The sequence below is a fragment of the Mauremys mutica genome, chromosome 9, assembly GCF_020497125.1.
Source record: "Mauremys mutica isolate MM-2020 ecotype Southern chromosome 9, ASM2049712v1, whole genome shotgun sequence".
NCBI lineage: Eukaryota > Metazoa > Chordata > Testudines > Geoemydidae > Mauremys > Mauremys mutica.
In genome coordinates, this window is record NC_059080.1 from 17,217,199 (window position 1) to 17,237,346 (window position 20,148).

The 20,148-nt window shown below is 45.3% G+C and overlaps 1 protein-coding gene across 3 annotated transcripts in view; it reads right to left on the reverse strand.

Moving 5' to 3' along the window:
• COL4A6 (collagen type IV alpha 6 chain) overlaps positions 1 to 20,148 on the reverse strand; it is a 214,516-nt gene that overhangs the window by 19,391 nt on the left and 174,977 nt on the right. For all 3 annotated transcript variants that reach the window (XM_045030256.1, XM_045030254.1, XM_045030255.1), the window contains exons 29-45: positions 17,756 to 17,926; positions 16,328 to 16,471; positions 15,803 to 15,928; positions 15,300 to 15,481; positions 14,963 to 15,026; positions 13,721 to 13,795; positions 10,399 to 10,506; positions 9,515 to 9,622; positions 8,995 to 9,066; positions 7,350 to 7,475; positions 6,802 to 6,918; positions 5,786 to 5,947; positions 4,664 to 4,762; positions 3,922 to 4,068; positions 2,614 to 2,730; positions 1,064 to 1,255; positions 538 to 824 (exon numbers count right to left, since the gene is read on the reverse strand). In XM_045030256.1, the coding sequence (XP_044886191.1) occupies positions 538 to 824; positions 1,064 to 1,255; positions 2,614 to 2,730; positions 3,922 to 4,068; positions 4,664 to 4,762; positions 5,786 to 5,947; positions 6,802 to 6,918; positions 7,350 to 7,475; positions 8,995 to 9,066; positions 9,515 to 9,622; positions 10,399 to 10,506; positions 13,721 to 13,795; positions 14,963 to 15,026; positions 15,300 to 15,481; positions 15,803 to 15,928; positions 16,328 to 16,471; positions 17,756 to 17,926 (2,297 nt within the window). The remainder of the gene's footprint in view (positions 1 to 537; positions 825 to 1,063; positions 1,256 to 2,613; positions 2,731 to 3,921; positions 4,069 to 4,663; positions 4,763 to 5,785; positions 5,948 to 6,801; positions 6,919 to 7,349; positions 7,476 to 8,994; positions 9,067 to 9,514; positions 9,623 to 10,398; positions 10,507 to 13,720; positions 13,796 to 14,962; positions 15,027 to 15,299; positions 15,482 to 15,802; positions 15,929 to 16,327; positions 16,472 to 17,755; positions 17,927 to 20,148) is intronic.

A 20,148-nucleotide genomic window follows, 5' to 3' on the forward strand; every position in this document is an offset into this window, starting at 1 on the left:
GTTGGTCCCAGGATATTAGAGACACAAGGTGGGTGAGCTAATATCTTTTATTGGATCAACTTCCAGTGGTGACAAAGACAAGCCTTTGGGCTTACAGGTCTGGGAAGAGCTGAAGAACAGCTGAGCATAAGCTCAAACTCATTCTCTCACACCAAGAGAAGTTGGTCCAGTAAAAGATATTATCTCACTCACCTTGTCTCTCTATAGTTAATTAGCCTTTTTGATGTTTAAAGGAATCAATTCTTAAGGGCCATTAGTCTCTTTGATACTATGGAAGTGTTCTATTTCTTCCACCCCACCACGAACTTTATCAATACACTTGAGAAGTCAGCTAAATGGCAACAAAATGGCTGAGGTTATACTAGGTCTGCTGGTAATACACAAGGAACTCTTTAGGTCTGGAGCTTTCAGTTTCTTGGACGCAACTGTTAAAACTAGCGAACTTCGTGGCTGAGTCAAAGATGAACTGCCAATATTAAAACAAGCCTCAGACCTCAAGTGTGACCATCTTTGCATTAACAAATCGATTTTTCTCACCATTAGGAAAGAGTATCCAATCCATAGGCTGCGCCAGCCCTCGGGGCACTGCGGGATGGTAATGTCCTGGCTATGTACTGCAATAGCCTGGGAAGGTGCTTCACACACCGAGCAACGACTGATGTACTGCGGGATCTCCAGACGGCTCACTGGCATCATGGGGATGGGAGCAGTGGTGGAGAGCCAGTAGGATTTGTCATTTCGGCTGGCATAGTAGCACACCTCATAGATGTTGCAGTAAATAAATGGCATGGTGCTGAAGCGAGGCAAGCAGGAGCCAGCAAAACCTGGGTGGGAATGGAGAGGAGAACAAAGGGCACATTAAGCTGCTGCCAAAAGGCAAGCGCCAGTAAAGACCAGACCCAGATGATAAGCAAGTGGCAAGTATCATTGCACCCTCAGTGTTGTATTCCACCTCAGATTCACACCTCTGACAAAGCCCAGTGAAATCAGTAGGAGTTGTGCAGTGTGTATGGGGGAGTGGAATTTGACCTGCCTCATTTGTGACAGAGTCTTTCTGACTTACCGAGATCCTGGTTGTGCGCCTTTTCCTGCCCCTCCACATACAGCAAGCTGTACCCCTCCCAGAGCTTATTCATTCCAACGGGGCATGGCGGAATCTGCTCCGACTGGCTGTGCTTCACCAAAGTGTATCCAACGCCTACACCCCGACCCGGCATTCCAGGCAAACCAAATGGGCCTGGCTTTCCAGAGACACCTGGGAGAGAAAAGTCAGTCACAAGTTGCGAGTACACGGCGAGTGAGTTAGCTGACTTTCTGCATCCGTCCTTGTGTTTGGGCATTTATGTCACTTCTGTCACAACTAAACGACAACGTAAAGCTCAATATTGATGGTTGCCATGTGATCAAATAGGCCTGGCTGATTCTCAAAGTCAGTCAGTACCCTATGATACTGACTCACTTTTCCATATCATTAATTTTTCTGTCTCATCCAATCACTGTGGTATGCAGGCACTTGCACCTGTAGTTCATACTACAGTAATTCTGCCTTGCCCTTGTGGGTGAGGACCTCCAGCACGCGTTAATCCCCACACTAGTGCGTAGGTGGTGGTGTTTTATTCTGATGGCACAGAGCTTCAGTAGCTTGTCCCAGGTTACAGAGCTAGTCTGTGGTAGAGCCAGGAACAAAATCCAGACACTCTGACTGTCAGTCAAGCACCAGGATGTACCTCCCATTCACCGTCCCACTCCAACCACATTTCTTCTCTCTGACTCACTCCTCTTCAAATTCTACAGTGAATGCCCTGTTCCTGTGCTTCCAAACCCTCCTGATGACTCCCTGTGTACTACAGCTAGAAAGGTGTCCATCATCCTATACAATGAATCCTCAGTAAGGCTAAGATTTTTATCATGGATATTTTCAGTAAAAGTCACGGATAGGTCATATGCAATTAAGAAAAATTCACAGAAGCTCCTGACCTCTCGGTTACTTTCACTAAAAATATCCCTGACAAAATGGGGAGCTGCGGAGTCCCCACACCTCCAACAGTGACTAGGCAGCTGTGGGGGCCCCAGCTCAGAGATCTGGGGGCCCCCACCACCTGTGGGGGCTTGGAGCTCCAGGCTTCCCACCACCCGGGGTGGCCAGGAGCTTCAGGGAGCCCCTGCTTCGCACAAGCTCAGCAGGTTGGAGCTCCGGAGGGCCCCTGCCCCCCATACCCAACAGCTGTCAGGCCACTGTGGGGGGAACCCTACAGCTCCCAGCCGCTGTGGGCAGAAGTTACAGAAGTCTTTGGAAGTCACGGATTCCTTGACCTCTGTGACAAAATCGTAGCCTAATCATCAGTAGTGACAGATAGCAATTGCATACTCTAGAGCATGCTGCAGTGGGTGAGTTTACTCCCAACTGTTTCACTAAAGGTGAAATTCACGTCAATGCAGACACAAGGCACAAGATCCTGGGCACCACACAGGTCCTTCTTTTTTAAGTCTATAATGTGGAATGTCTGTGATGGCTCAGGCCTTGCAGCATCACTGCATTAGGAGGCCAGTCTGGAATCTTGCTGATTGAGCACTCATAGAATATCCAAAGAACAAATTAAAGAATAAAATTACCTTCCAATCCTGGTGGCCCTGGAATACCTGGGGTTCCTGGATCCCCAACTGCGCCATCTGGCCCCGGTAAACCAGGACGTCCCACCTGACCTGATCTGCCTGACAGACCTTTTGGACCTGTAATTAAATGTAATGATTATTATTTAATTTGCTTCTTACATCAAAGCTTTCACTCCTGGCATCAGCAGAGGGATGTGTCATGATTAGCAATGCTGAGGGCTTAAACTTAACAATTCTTGTTACAAACAGCTTGGCACCATGATTCAATATGACCTACGACCTGCTGCGTGTAACACATTCAGGCATTACAAATGAACAGAAGAGGCAGTGTTCAGATCTGGGTCAGGCTCAGGCTCCGGTGGATTTGAGTTTGAAGCCAAAGCAGCACTTGGCATCATATCCAAACCTGAATCCAGTAAAATTTTGTGATTATTTTCATCTGATCTCTCAAGATTTCTGCCATTGTAAACAGAGAAAAGATTACCTGGTCTCAGAACTGACTGCCACCATTTTGGGGTTAAAACCTTACAGAAGCAGCTATCCTTGATTGATTTCAGCCATATCCAAATCAGAAAATGGGCCTCCTTCAATTTTGGATCTCATATGATCCAAAGTTACATAATGGCAAGTTTAGATCCATGGATTTGAATCTAAATTCCCCTCTCCCACCTGCTCTAAAATTCAATGGGATTAGCACTTGAGGTCTCTGTTTAATATTGTCATCTTGTGCTTTAGACCAGTGTGCAGGGAAAAGAGCAGACATCTGCTGGGATTCTGTCTCTCCAAGAGCTTGCACACAGTGAGAAATTGTGTTCATATTTAACATTAAGTTGTAATTATTTTCCCAAATGACAAGGAACATTCAGCATTGCAGTGGTGGGTATGTAGGACCTGATCCTGCATCCACTGAAGTCAATGGCAAAATTACAACAGTGCAAAATTAGGTTCCTAAAGCATTACAGTATTTCATGTTGACACAATCCCTATAATTCTCCATGATGAATCATTCTCAGACTGATTAGATCTGCTGCCAGATCTGCGTTGCCATCATGCCAACTGCATCATGACTATTGCTTTCAATTCCATGAACCTAACGCAAAAGAGGCTATAAAATCCCATGAACATAATGTACAAGAAAATATTTCTAGCCAGTTCTAATTAAAAAAAAAACACACTGTGGTCATTTCCCATTACAAAGCTTCTAAAGAAAAGCATATGAACATTGACAGCACAATTTACAAAACAGCTTCCTGTGAATGCAAGAAGTCCAGCGTTTCAGTTTCACTTATTTGATTCAGTGCTCTTTACCTTGCTGTCCATCTGGTCCCTGAAATCCACGATCTCCAGCATAGCCAGGGACACCATCAATTCCTGGCAGACCAGGTAGCCCTGGAGGAACTATGACTTCTTCTGGTTTTGGTACTAGGCCTGGAGCGCCTGGTGAGCCCGAGAAACCTGTACACATCACAAATGGCACCGTAAGTACCCCACATAAAGTGCACAGATAGGATGATCTACTAACACAAGGATGTAGTTCAACAAATTGAGGAATCCCTGTATAGCACTGGGTATATTCCCATGACTTCCCAAGCTCTTGTTAAAAGTCCCTAATTTCCCTAAGTCCCAGCCCCTTTTTTATTTTTTTGGCTACAAATACAGGCTGTTGGGGATCTGGGGGAGAAACAGAAATCCTCCCCCCACCCCCCAGCAGGAAAGACACAGAGACTGATAGAAAGATCAACACAGAGAGAGTTCCAATTTCTGCAAGCAGTTGTCTCCACAGAGAAAACACTATAGAAGATACATTTTAAGTAACAAAGTTGCACAGACTGGTTCCCAAGTTCCCCAACGTCTGGGCGGGTTTGGAGCTGAGTTGCTGGTTTATGCCCATCCCCATTTAAAAGTCACCAAAAAGCTCAGGCTTTATACTTGGGTGGAAAAAAGGAACAAAACACAAAATAACAGAAACCTGCTAATTGTGCTCCCCCACCTTCCACCCCACAAGCCGTTTGCAAGTGCAGTACAGCTCTCCAGGTCATCCTGTGCTTACCTCGGCTACCAGTTTCACCTTTCAGCCCAGGAATTCCAGGGTCCCCTGGAAGCCCATCTTTACCTGGCATCCCCATAAAGCCTGGCTCAGCCTTCACACCTGAGATGATACAGAGCAAAGAGTAACGGACCTTGAAAATGAATCCCTGGTTCTGTACCTGAGCGAAACACTGGCAGATGCACCAGTGGCAGAGGTGTGGTTCTCAACCACATAGTCACACCCTTGTGTCAATTCTGATTCCCAGAATCGACTGACACATCGGCTGGGCAGCTTTGTGAGAGCCTCCACTGTAACATTATTAGCAGGGAATCTTGCACTTAATCTGAAATCATTACAAACACCATTCCCTCTTGTGGAAAAACCCCTGGGAGGGGGTTCTGGGGAGGAGGTATCTTCCCCATGTGAAATTCCTCCCCACTGACCCCCGCCAGGGGGCAGGGTTTGTCCTCACAAAAAGGTTCTGGAACCCACCCACAAACCCAGGGAACCTGCCAGAGGCCTTGTGCCCTCACAGCAGCTTTGATGTCCAGCGTCCTTCCTCGCCTGGCTCCCAAGCTCTGTAGAACCACACTTCCTACTGGGGAGGACCAGAGGATGGGTGATGTGCCCCCCCACTGGCCCTGCCTGTACAGAGTGACTCCCCACAGACCACTCTGTCCCTGGCCCCTCATGGATCCCCAAGTCCATGGTGTGGCCGAGGCGAGGCCCAGAGGATGTGTGGATGGGTAGGAGAGAGCTGTGGCAGCAGCTTTTCCTGGCCCACAGAAGAGGGGAGATCTGTACATGGATCTGGGGATAGGCAATCCCAGCCAGCAGCAGCAAACAACAAGCACAGTGTTCCTGTCTGTGGGCAGCCGTTACCTAAATTAACGAAGAGAAGTGAAAAAATGCAAGGTGGGATTTTCAAGAGTGCTCAGGGCAGGCTGGCCTAATGTTGCTCCATCACTGTAGGCGAAAATGGAGTGCTTTGGAGAAACCTACCTTCAGCGTTCACGGAACAGAAAACAAATCCCAGAGTGCCACACACCTACATCAGAGCTGATGTCACAGCTATCATGCTCACAACATGTGACAGCTCTTTATACTCCCAGGGGACAGCTTGAAAACACTGTACGAAAATACCTTTGAGTCCTGAAGCTCCTGGAATTCCAGGTGGACCGGGGAGTCCCATGTCACCCTTTATGCCTGGCAAACCAGGAACTCCAGGGCGACCTGGAAGGCCAGTATCACCTTGATTGGAGGCTGGGCCAGAGAGCCCTCGAGGACCTGGAGGGCCTGGGGGGCCTAGGAACAAAATGGGTGAGAAAAATCAGTTTTTGTAACAGCCGGAATGCTGCCATTATCCTCAGCTGGCCACCTATGGCATTCTCATTCCTTCATTCTTGGCTGCATGGGAGCAAGGTTTCCAGGGTGAGGGACGTCCTATGGATATCAAAAATATCATTTCCCCTTCATAACGGTCAGCTCAGCAGGCCAGGAGGAGGATTTGCTACAAACTATTGTGTTCTAGGTCAAATCTCTATTTCTTTTGGTTCCCCAACTGCCAGCGAAGGGCGTTCACATCCCTTCACACGGCGAGCGCTGGTGAGTCACGCTGCACTGTGATTTATCAGAGCATGTACAATGATGCTCTTTGGGGCAGGGACCATCTGTTTGTTCTGTGGTTGTACAGCACCGAGCACAGCGAGGCCCTGGTCCATGAGTGGGGCTCCCGGGCACTACTGCAGTACAAATAAAAAAGTAACAACAGGAATGATGATGAAATCTCAATAAAATAATTAAATCATACTAGTGATTAATGAGAAATCATTATTTTGCACTTATATTGACACCTTTCAGCCCAGGAGCTCAAAGCATTTACTAAGTTGGATAAGCACAGTATTATTATCCCCATTTTACATCGGGGAAAACTGAGGCATAGCAATAAAACCATTTACTCCAGGTCAGTGGCAGAGCAAAGACCAGAGAACCCAGACCTCTTGATTCCCAATCCCTGCTCTAAACACCAGATTAGATTGGATTTTATGAGTAGTCAGTCAATTTCCCCTTCTCAGCTGTTCACAGGAAATGAAGGGCAGTCAACCTTGCTATTTCCACTGCTAGAGCATATAACACAAATGAGCCTCTTATCTCCATACCTGGATTCCCATCCACTCCAGGACGGCCAGGATCACCACGTCTCCCAGGTATATTTGAAGGAAGAGAGATGCCAGGAGGCCCTGGTAAACCAGGCAGCCCCATAGTACCTGGAGGACCTAGAATTACAGATGAATATTGAAAAAAAACAGGAAATGGATGTATCCCTATTGTGATCATCAGGGATGATTCACGTGGACAGTGTAACATCAATATGGGTAGAATTAAGGGGTATGGGATGTTATTCCAAACAACACCCCATCCCCTTCCAGGGAAGGAACAAATCCCCTTTCTCATTAAGTGAGAGCACCCTGAGAGAGCTATAAAACTAGTACAAACTATTCACTCAGTCATTTGTCATATATTAGACCATGCCATACCTTCACTTTGTGTTTACACATCTACAAACCAGTGACCCCTTCACATCTTTATGACTGTGAATTTCCATTATTAAACTACACTGACCCTACATATGTCCCAGCTGCCCCAAGTCTAGGTACATTCTATTAGTCAATACAATTCATCTGCTTCTACAGTCATTACTATTTACCTGTGTCTCCTGATGATCCTTTCTGCCCAGGGAGTCCTGGGGCTCCTAGGCCAAAGCCCGGGGAACCTTCTTCACCCTTAGGACCTGGAAGCCCTGCAGGGCCGTTCAGTCCAGCTTCACTCAGACCTAATCAAACATGTTTAAAGAGGACAGAGGAGCCTTTTACAGCTGCTTTGCTGTAAGTCCGTTTGCATGTTCAGTCAATATACAGTGTTAGCCACCCACCCCTTGGCTGCCTGGAGTTCGGAGAAGTCACTGGGGCTGAATCTGGTCCCAACTCCAGTCCCTTATATGCTGCTCTGGTGGTGCACAGTGGATGTAAAGATGACCCAAGGGGCTGGGGAAGAATTCTCCCAGCCTAAGAGCAGCATAGCCCTTTCATGAGCCCTGGTGTAAGGATGTGCCCATAGTGCTTGGTGCAGCAGGGATTCTGGGTTTCAGCAAAGCCCATAGTCAGCTTGGGAAAGTCAATTTTGCCTCCAATCTCCCTGGATTGTGTCTTCTGTGCCACTCCTCTCAGGAGACACAATACAAGAGTTGAACCCACTGTTCAAAAGACTTTGGTTTCCAAGATGGAGGGGTCAATCAGCATCCACTACTCAAGAAGATTTGGAGTGAAGCATGAGGTGCTGCAGGATAGAGGCAGGGCTCTGGGAGATGCTTCCCATGGTGTGTTGGCAAGAGCCAATACCATATAGTCTTTCCATTCTCTCAGACACGAAAATCAGAAAACAAATGCAAATCATTTCAGTGCTTCAGAAAATATGGCAATTGTCTTTATTTCCCAAAAATAAAGACTTTGAAATCCAGAAAACATGGAGAGCACTACAGAGATTTTTTACAAACTAGAATTTTTATGTTCAGTTTTAATACTGTTTGCGACCAGTAACACCTGTGTTTCTTTCATTTATCCAGTTACAATTTAAAGTTTACAAATCTGACATTTCTGTTACCATTTTTAAAACGTTCAGACTTTGAGAATGATTCTGACTAGATATACCTCTCTCTCCAAATGTTTTTCCCCACCTCTTTGGATTTGTCAAAACATTGTTGAGAAAAAAAGAACTATTAAAATTACCATCAAAATATGAAAATCCAGCAGAACATTCCTAAATGCAGCCTAAAGGCCCAGTGCTCTTACTCGTCTGAGGAAGCCCACAGACCTCAGTGATACTACTCTCATGAACGACAGCTACAAGCACAGGCCCAGTGTAATTGAGATCTATGTGGCAACATGTCATCTTTAAGCCAAAACCTAACCAAACAGCCAATTGTCGTCTGGGTGAAATCAGAGTAACGGAAATGAGAGATAAAGCAGGCCTATACTTTCATCAAATTAACTTCCTAGTGGCTACAGGCTGGTTCAGGTGTTGAGGCAGAACCTACAACCCCAATGGCACCTGCAGAAAACATCCTGCTCTCGTTTTCCTGTGTGAAACCCCATTGAATTCAGTGCTAATGCTTCATTATTGAAGCAGAATTTGGTCCCACAGATTTAGTAAGAATACAGATGCTAGATGCACAATGTGGGTTCCTTGCTTTTCTATTAAAGCCAGAACATGACTAAAATGGAGCCATTTTGTGATGAACTACGTCGTCACTCAAACTCCACCCTCTAAATATAGCACAGCAGCAGTTTTTTTACCTGGTGTTCCAGGTGACCCTTTTGTGCCCGGCAAGCCGTTCAGACCATTTAAACCAGGAAATCCAGGGAATCCTGAGGAGACATTATAGAAGCTTGAATGGACAATCAATAGCTTGCAGCATACAAGAAGCACCTAATCTGAAGGAAATGTACAAGACAAGGAGACTCTGTGCATGTGTTTAGTGCTTCTGGAGACCAATGCAAGTAAGATTTTCCTCTAGACACCCCACATTAATGCAAGAAGAAGAGCTTTTCCCACAGGAGCTTGCTATTATAGTTTTACCATGACCCAAACCTCAAAAATCAGGTAAGAGCCTCTCCCTTTTCAGACATCATTTTTATGGTTTTGAACAGCTGGAGCCAACACTGACACCACCAAGAAATGAGCTGCAGTTACTAATGCACACCGGCCCAAGCACAGTAGACTACAACTGTGCTGTCTGCTATATCCTGCCCAGCCAAGACACTAGCTTATTGATTTGACTTTTTCCCCAGCTGGAAAGTTAAAAGAAAGATGCACCTTTTGGCCCTGCTCTCCCAGGGAGCCCGATGAATCCTAAAGGTCCAGGCTGCCCCGGAGAACCTGGGAGACCTGCATTTCCTCGCAACCCAGCAATCCCAGGGAGGCCTGAAAACAAGCGACAAAATGACAAGGGATGGACTTTCACACATGCACCTGCACTGTTGAGCGCAAGCATTGGACAACTCTGTTTTACCATTTGCTGTCTTTCACCTGCTCATGGCAATGACAAGTAGAAGTGCTGGATGAGCAAACTGCTATCTAGACAAAGCAAACCCCAAAAGCACCCTCTCTATTATCACAACTAGCTGTATAATATTTAGCTGATTAATTTCACTATTTTCTCTCATATAAATTATTCAACAAATGTATTTTTCATCATCTGCCCAGATTATAGACTTGGGTGAATAATTCAGAGATATATACACTGATTATATATATCGTTAATCATGACAATGGCTGGAGAACCAGCCATGGAGAGCCTGCTGTAAATTACCGTCTGTAACTCAGATCAGGGATCATTCGAACCCCAGTAGCAGCCCAGGATTCAGGAGGTGCAGAGGTGGCTGAAACTCAGCTTTCCTCCTCCCCTTTCCCTTTGGCTACATCTTTTGTGCTATGTTACCCAGGCGTCACAATGCAGGATCTGCCTCTAGGTTTATCACTACAGAATGCGGTCCCGCCTTTCAGACCAAGAATAGAAGAAAATACAGAGTGCCAGATGACATTGTGTCTGTTACAAAAGGTCTTTTCTGTTTATTTCTCTATTAAGATGAGGCAGCCTTATCACAAGCAACACAAGAACAAAAACTAAAACAACACAACAGTATATCTTTGGCCATCCTACAAACCTCACTGGTTAGATGCTATGCTCACTGCCATACCTGGTGGTCCTTCTCGGCCCAGGTCACCTGGGATACCTTTAGGCCCATCCATGCCAGCGGTTCCTGGGTATCCTGGTTCACCCATTGGCCCATCTTTTCCCCTCTCACCTTAAATGGTAAGTGTGAAAATCATGTTAGATCATATCACAGACCACAGACCATACCATCATGCGTCTGTTATCTAAGGGTTGGGCATGAACTAACAATTCTGCTTTGCAATGCTATGGCCATTACAGTGTACTATAGGATACTGCTGTTATAATCTCCCCATATCCCTTGTGAGGTCAAGGCATGAGTGGCAATATCCTATGGAGCAAGCTACTGGCCCTTTTACAGAACTTTTGCAACCAATCACAGGTCACTGCTGAGTACTAGGAATAAAAAAAAAATATGAGAGAGAGAGACAGGAAGGCCCTTTCTACTATCAAGAAGTCACAGTAATTTCTGTGTCACTATGGCTCACTGGGTGACTCTCCCCACTGGGTCAGAAAATTATAGGGTCTCATTTTAACTGTTTGTGCTCAGAATTTCTGAAAATCAGGTTCTCTAAATTCTAACTTCATAACAAGACTTTGCTATCACCAGGGCCGACTCCAGACCCCAGCGCGCCAAGTGTGCGCTTGGGGCGGCATGCCGCGGGAGGGCTGCAGGCGGCTCCGGCAGACCTCCTGCAGGCATGCCTGCAGAGGGTCCGCTGGTCCCGCGGCTCCGGTGGACCTCCCGCAGACGTGCCTGCGGAGGGTCCGCTGGTCCCGCGGCTCCGGTGGACCTCCCGCAGGCATGGGGGAGGTCCACTGGAGCCGCGGGACCAGCGGACCCTTTGCAGGCACGTCTGCAGGAGGTCCACCGGAGCCGCGGGACCGGCGACCGCCAGAGCGCCCCCCGGCCCCCCGCGGCATGCCACCGTGCTTGGGGCGGCGCAATTCCTAGAGCCGCCCCTGGCTATCACTGGTGTCCAATGCTAGGTAGGTGTTGCATTTCAGATGAGACATCTAATCAACATCAATTTCTGCCTGTCTGTTACAGCTGCCTCCCTGCTGCATTCCTTTTTTGTTTTCCTCTCTGTGTGGCCGCCCCTCCCGGCCATGGGGCTAGCAGGAGTCATAGCCTGGCCCTGCTCAGTGGAATGGCCTTTGCAGACTAACCGGAGCCATTGCTCTGCTCAGGTGGGGGTGGGCCTCTGCCTCCTTTGTTCAGACCTGGGCTCGGTGTAGGGGGCACTGCCCAAGAATGCAAGACCTTATATGGCCACACAGCTGAGCATGTAAGTCATGCCTGTGACTTAGGACTAGCCCGGACATGTCTGTGCCCACCTGAAGACTTTTCCCTGCTTTCTCTCCTCCCCTCTAACAAGGGGGACCAATCAAAGTTACTGGCGGGAAACTGCCTAAGTCTGCCTATATAACCAGACATTTTCTAAGCAGACCTCGGAGAAGGTCCTTGCTTTGCCACCTGGTCTGATCAGCTAGGGGTCTTTGGGAGGCCCTCTCCCCGCTCTCGTTTGTTTTTGAGCGTACCCCCGTTTTTAAACTCCCCTCCCACGAACAACGAATTTTGCCTGGAGATCTCCTGATTATTGTGAACGAATTGAGTCCTCTCTGCATCCTCTGATGCTGAAACTACTGTACCTGCTTCTGCCTCTGCTGTTGTCCTGGGGATTGGTAAGAACTCTCTCTTGCAGACCCCCCCTGTTCTAGCTGCTGGCTTTTCTTTCCCCAACAGACAGACCCAAGTTAACTCCTTGGTCTGCATCTGTATTCTGTTTCTGGTTCTGCAGCTCCTTTGCTGCTAGAAATAAACCTGTGCCTCCCTGGATTCTATCCTGGGCAGCTCACTTGCAGTTGCTCCACTGCTGCAGCCACACCCTTGGAGAGCCACCCCTAGTATAAGGTGCACTCATTAGGTTAAGTTAGGTTTAGCATTATACTCTGTAAGTTAGGCTTAGAGAATTGTTGCATTGTGTTTTGTTACTTGCTAATTTGTGTAGTCTTGGTTAAGTTAGATCATAGATAAGATTTTGCTGTGTTTTGTATAATTGTGGTTAAGTCTGTCTTTCCACTGCAACCCCCCCCCCGTCAGCTTCTTTGTGTCCCTCTGACTCCTTACAGTCTCTCTGTTCTCTGTGTCTCTCTAAGTTTAAATCTCCCTCTGCTCCACCACGTGCTCCTCTTCCCCCCATCCCAATCTAGCATAAAACCCCATTGGTTACTTTTTTCCTCTCTGATACACCTCACATTCTATATTTACACCACTGTGACACATTTTTACCTAAAATTGTTTGTTATTTAACATATTTTTCCATAACTGTTAGTTGGTTATATGCTGCTGTGACACACCTTTTTACATAGAAATTGTTAGCTACCTGTTACATTTATACCTCAGTGTTAATTGTTTACCAACTATATTGTACCCCACTATTGAAACCCCCTATACTGTTCACCAAAAGAAACCCCTCCCCAATTGTCTACCTTAACAAACCCCACACCCCTCACTATTAAATTTTCCCTGTTTTTGCATTTTCTTAATAAAGTTTATTTTGCACCCCACCCGTGTGGTAATTGCTCCCCAAGATCCCATATATCTGCTGGTAGGGACACTGCCCATCCCTAGAAACTGTGCAGGTGGAAGTAAATGATCCCATGGCTTTTTTTAAGAATAAAAAAAAAAGTGTCCCAGCATCATTCCCCCTTTCAGCTGAAGCAGTTCATAGTCTTAGGTTACACATCACTAAATCTTAGTGGCATAACAGCTACTCTGTTTGCATTGCAGACATTATCTCAGTGCTCTGTACTGCACTTTGGTTGAGATCCTTTTAGAAGAGGTGCTATGATATGTTTAAAATACCGTATGAGTTTGGGCAAGTTAAGTCAGCAGGAAAGGTGACTTTCTGTCCAGTTCTCTAACCATAAGGCTACACTGCTTCTTCTCTCTAATCTGGCAGAAAAGCTATACTAGAGAAAGGCCTGAAGAAAATGAGAAGTATATGCATTTCCTGATGCTGCTGCACCAAAGGCCTCTGAACAGGGGCCTGGACACTGCTATCAGGGTGCCAGAGACTGGGCGCTCTGGAACCTACAGAATATGAGAAGCTAGGTGGGACCTGAGGGTTGGGGTTGAGATTAGGATTATGCCTGGTTTTGGAGCGTTTAGTATTTTTCAGGCTCAGGCATGGGCCAGCTTCTAGTCCCCACATCTCTCATCTGCACGAGAAGACTCAATAAGTGTTTTCAGATAGTAAAATCACAGGCCTGTGCAGCAATGCTCACGAATAAGCCCTGCAGCTTTCATTCCAGAAATTCATAACCATCAAGGGTTACCTTACCTGGGAATCCACGGTCCCCTCGTTCTCCTTTATTTCCTAACCCACCAGAAATTCCAAGTGATTCCCCTGGGTCACCTGGTAGAAGTCAAGAAAGGGACATTTTGGCTCTCTGAACTTGATTGTGCTGCTAGAACATTCTGTAATTAACTCATTCACTCCTGAATTGTAGCTTTTACGTGTTGCTTACTACCCTTTCTCCTGAAAATACACTTTTGCTACCATTCAAATCCACGGACTCAACAAAGGCAAAACAAATTACTTGCCTGGGGTAAAATAAATCCTTTTAACGATATTTGCATCGGCTTTAGATGCAGAGCTATGCAATGGTCCAATAAGCCACATATTAGATCACTGGTAACACCTAACTTTTCTCCTAGCTTCTCACTTCATAGCTTCTATTTATTTATACAATTGATACAGGATTATTTTCTAGATCTCTGGATGTTTCTGGTATTGTGCTATGGAGAGAAGGATCAAAGGCGTGTTTGCTATTTAAGCATCAAACTCCCACTGAATTTCCCATTGAATTCCAATGGGAGCTGGGAGCCTAATTCCTTTGAAAATCCCAGCCTATATGCATATGTAGGTATCAGAGGGGTAGCCGTGTTAGTCTGGTTCTGTAGAAGCAGCAAAGAATCCTGTGGCACCTTATAGACTAACAGACGTTTTGCAGCATGAGCTTTCGTGGGTGAATACCACTACTTGCATCCGAAGAAGTGGGTATTCACCCACGAAAGCTCATGCTGCAAAACGTCTGTTAGTCTATAAGGTGCCACAGGATTCTTTGCTGCTTCATATGTAGGTAGGTGGTTAAAACAAAGAGCACCATCTACTGGCAGATAAGAGTATGTGGCATTGTTCATTGCTTTATGGTCCACTGCAAAAAGTTTCCTGACTGCATCTCTTAAAACAACCAGAGCAGGGGACATTTGAACAGCGCTTCCTCTCTCTGCATTGTGATTCTCAGTGAGCTAAATGCATTTAAACGACAACAGAGGGAGGAATACACAGAGCAGATTTCAAGCGGATTTACCTCAGAAGATTTCTGGTAACCAGTGACTCATCCAGCCACCCATCTCTGTATTTTAAGGGATGTCCCCTATTTGCTATGAGAGCTGCTCAGAATATTTACATCCAAGCAAATAAAAAACTGGCAACTTTTTTCCCCACAGTCTCTCACCCACTCTCTTCTGCTGGGTCACAGTCTGGAAAAGGCCCAGAAACTGGAACTCAATTACTTACCCTTTGGACCAGGGAAACCACCAGTCCCTGGAAACCCTGGTGCTCCCGAGATACCCTCTGAACCCTGGAAAAAAATAATATACGATTATCCTCATACCTACTGCCTGCAGTCTGGGTTGTGCTGATAGCAGTGAATTGCACTCAAGAGATATAACAAAAATCTGTCTGGGAAAAAAGAAAATTCTGTTTCTCATTTATCAGTGCCAGCTATTACCAGAGGAGAGCTGATTTTATTGCTGAGGTGGTGCGGTAAGCAAGAGTACTGCCAGCCTCTGCTGTTCTGATACAGTATGTGGGATTTTTCTAAGTGCACTCAGAATGGAAGATGCATATTTACACTTTCTCCTGGAAATCCAGGTAATCCTATGATTCCAGCCAGTCCTTTCTGTCCTGGCAAGCCAGGCGATCCTGGCAAGCCTGGGAACCCTGCATCACCAGGTAGTCCTCTATCTGTGGCTGGCAAACCTCGGGAACCAGGAAGACCAGGTTGTCCATGGGTTCCAGGGAATCCTCTCTCACCTAAATTTATACAGAAAAGAAAAATGTGTTGCTACTTCATCATAAAGACATTCAGCCCAGTCAATAAGCTTATTCTTCAATGCTCCCTGCAAAGAAGAGGAGGAGAATTCATTATTTCTGCAATAAAGAAGCACAACTTTGAAGAGCTATTCTTGATTCAAATTCAGAGTGGCTGTGTGGAAACCCTTTGTAGAATCTGAAAGTAACAATACTGCAGGCTGCTAAATGGACAAACCATCCTCTGCCCAGAGTAAGCAGAATTACTGGATGGTTAGTGGTGGCAACTTTAATTTTGGAACGTATTCTAATGCTGATAGATACCTCTAGGTCCAGGGAATCCTCTCAGTCCAGCTGATCCAGGATCACCTTTGTCTCCCTTCAATACCAATGCCAATTCTGGAGGCCTAAGAACCGGGAGTCCGGGGGGACCTCGATCTCCCCTGTCACCTGAAGACGTAAAAGAATTAAGCTGTACGAGAGAAGGGTCTCTTAAAAGAAGAATGTTTAAACACAGAGGCCTGGATTTCAGAGCTGTGACTCCCACTGAAGCCACTTGAGCTGTAGGTGCTCAGTATCTTTGAAAGCCAGGCCACAGCTATTTTACACTCTGTATAGATAATACTCTGGCAATGAAAAAATGGAAGCAGTTCTCCTCCCTTGCTGCTCTTGGGCCTAGGGTGACCAGTGAAAAATCAGGACATGGGGTTGACGGTAATAGGGTCCTATATAAGACAAAACCCCTAATATCTGGATGGTCCCAATAACACTGGGGTATCTGGTCACTGTTCTTGGGCCCCTTGCTGCAGCAACCCAGTAATTTAGTCACATTTGTTTTTCAGAGCTCACCTTTTAGACCAGTGGGTCCAGAATATCCAATATTTCCTTCTCTTCCAGCTGACCCAGGAAGTCCTTTCAGCCCACTCACCCCAGGGATACCAGGCAGGCCTGGCATGCCAGGAAAGCCAATCAACCCAGGAGGACCCTTTTCACCTGTTTGAAAAGAAGTTGTAAAACAAAGCGAGAAATTGAGTCTTTACAGGTATTTTCCATACAAATAGAAGTGGAAGCTGGGAGCAAGGTGGGTACGGCGTATTGTGCAAACTCAGGCAGTGAAAAATCCTAAAGCACAAACGTAGGAGGGTTCTGCTAGATGTCTCCATTGCTGTAGTAAGCCTCTGTTCACCACCACTTACTCACGAGCTTCCAGTTCACCATCAAGGGTCTATTCCTGTTCCCACTACAGCACACAATTCCAACGGGAGCACAATGTGATTTCAATCACTACTGACTTTCCTCGTAAAATAACCTATGGCAGTGTCGGCTCTAAATGGCTGTTTTGAGTTTTACTTCCCTGCCAGTTTGTGCTTTGTTTTCTCTTCTCTACGATGTTTCCCAAGCTCTTCGTTCTCTCACCATCTATAGTTTCCCCCAATCCCAATCCCACACTGACTTTTCTGCTTCTATACCTATCCCTATGGACTAAGGATCATCTCTTGGCCAGATTCGGGGCTCCCATGTGGAATTACAATGTCTGACTGCTCACCTAAGACACTGCTCCCTACTGAGGGCAAATCTCACCACATCCATCCCCAATGTAGTTCCGTCCTTCCCACCAAGGGGTCACCTGTCTCCCCAGAGAGAATGACAGAGTTAGTCTCTAAGGTGCCACAAGGACTTCTCGTTGTTTTTGCTGATACAGACTAACACGGCTACCACTTTGAAACCAGTCAAGAACTTGCCACTCTCTCGTTAGGCTCTGATTAGATAAAAAAATTACTGGGTGACTGGTACCTTAAATAATTTTTATCTTTCAAGACAAAAGGTGATACAATATACAACACTTTGGTATTCCTGAAATCCTTTCTCCATTATCTATTTCTGATATTTCTGTTATGTCAATTTACCTCAGTATACTTAACGTGTTAAAAAAAAAGTAATAACTTCATAAGGGTTAACTTCTTCATTGTGAATATGAAATGCTATTATAGACACCCTCTGCTGACAATGACACCACTTAGATAGTGGTTTATGTGTGGTGGACGCTAGGAATTGAACCGATATATCCTTTGGCAGAGTCCAATGCAGCTTTTAATTATACTAACCCAATCTGCATTCACATCAGCAATCTAGCAGTGAAACAAATGGATCTGAACACAAGTTCCCTGTAACTTTCAGTCTCTTCCAACAAGTAGAGTCTAAAATCATCATTCATGTTACTTTAGCTGTGCATCTGAATCCAGCCCTGCATGACCATTTCCTAATTTATACAATTACCTTTTGCTCCAGAGAAACCTGGACGTCCATCTCTACCCAAAGGCCCAGGTGACCCTGGGAATCCTCTGTCCCCAGGTGGTCCTGGAAAACCTTCTAGGCCTGGGAAGCCTTTCATACCAGCAGGGCCCGGTGGACCTGCATCGCCCGTTGGTCCTTTCACTCCAGGAAGTCCTGAATCAATACAAGCAAACTCAATAGCTTTTGTCATACAAGCTTCTGGACAGTTTGGTGAACTGTTCAGCATGTTCTTTAAATGTAGCATTGTTTTTAATATGAGAGCTGGACCTCAAAATGATGGCACATGCAGCTTTCTAGCAGGCAGAATGTTTAGATATGCAAAAACATTAGTCATCCAGCAATAAGAGACCTGCCTACGTCACTTCAAAACCAGCAACAGGGAGACCCTTTGAATTATTCTCCTCTCCTACTTTATCAGCCATTAAGGTGCAGAGCAGCAGCAGGTCTTACCTTTTAACTTCAAGGCAGCAAACCAGAGCATGGGATAAGGAGCATTAATAATGTTAACTTCCAGTCCCTACCACATCATCTTGGTCAACCAAAGGGGTCAACTGAGGAGTGGCCTGTTCATTCTGCTGCTAAGGGACTACTTCTTAAAAGTCAGATCGGTTAGTAATTAAAGGAATGGGCTGCTGAACGTGTTATAAAAGCATCTCCAGGGTTAACGTTGTTGAAACCATTTGTGCACAATTTAGTCTCTACATATGTCAGAATGTTTCTGGCTGCACCTTGGGAAACATTTAATTCAGAAAAAACAAACAAACAAGGTAAAGGCTTAAACCACTGAAAAAGGGAATGCTCAGCTACAACATTAAAAAGAAAACAAAATCAGGTAGCTTCTGAGAAATGGCACATAAAGCAGAAATATCAGATGGGCGAGCTTTGCAGCACCCTGGATTTTAGCATTTAAAGCTATAACCTGATTTTTAAAACATAAAATACAATATCTGCATAATTAAAGAAGAAAAAGGCAACGCGTGCTTGAAGTCTAAGAATATTAAAGACTTTTCCTCATGGGCTTCGTTCTTTGTTACCATCTGAGCATACTCGGTACAATGGTTCTTTGCTCTCTGGTATAGTTCAAATAAGGGGTGCAGCCTGTAGTCAATGCAATTCTTGTAGCATTAAAAGCTAGGTAGTTAGTTCATGACCTTTCATACTACAGTGCATTTTCTCACCTTGACAGCCTATGTGAAGAACACATAATCAAACAGTGTGACATCAGAAATGGAGAGTTGATGGTAAATGGAACAGAAAATGGTGAAGGAAAAATAGAAATAAGTGAACAGAAAGCACAAGGGCACTAAAGAAATTAATGACTCAGAAAGAATACTGAAGCAAAACCTTAGTCACTTAGAGTCGTCCACCAATTAACGGGTTTAAAAAATTAATTAAAGGCAGGGGAGTCGTGATGCAAATGACCAAGAATATAAAGCTATACAGAAGAAAAAGCTTCCTCCAATTTAAAGTACAATACTTTTTGGTGTCCACTTTATAATGCTAATCTCAGCGGCAACTCGGAGATTAGTATTTAAGAACATAAGAACGGGCATACTAGGTCAGATCAAGGGTCCATCGAGCCAACTATCCTGTCTTCTGACAGTGGCCAGTTGTCAGATGCTTCAGAGGGAATGAACAGAACAGGGTAATTATCAAGTGATCCATCCCCTGTCATCCAGTCCCAGCTTCAGGAAGTCAGAAGTTTGGGACACCTGGGAAGTGGGGTTGCATTCTTGACCATCTTGGCTAATAGCAATTGATGGACTTATGAACTTTGTTTTTGTTTTTTAAAGCCAGTTATACTTTTGGCCTTCACAACATCCCCTGGCAACGAGTTCCATAGGCTGACTGTGTGTTGTATGAAGAAGTACTTCCTTTTGTTTCAAACCTGCTGCCTATTAATTTCTTTGGGTGACCCCTAGTTCTTATGTTATGTGAAAGGGTAAATAACAATTTCCTATTCACTTTTTTCACACCATGCATGCTTTCATAGACCTCTACCATAACCTGCCTTCCGCAGTCTCTTTTCTAAGATGAACAGTCCCAGTCTTTTTAATGTCTCCTCATTTGGAAGCTGTTCCATGTTCCTAATCATTTTTGTTGCCCTCTGTACTTTTTCCAATTCTAATATATCATTTTTGAGATGGGGCAACCTAAACTGCAGAGTCCTAAACCTAAACCCACAGGATTCCAGGTGTGGGGGTACCAGGGATTTATATAGTGGCATTATGATATTTTCTGCTTTATCATCTTTCCTAATGGTTCCTAACATTGTTAGTTTTTTTGACTGCCACTGAACATTGAGCAGTTATTTTCAGAGAATTCTCCACAATGACTTGAGTGGTAACAGCTAATTTAGATCCCACCATTTTGTA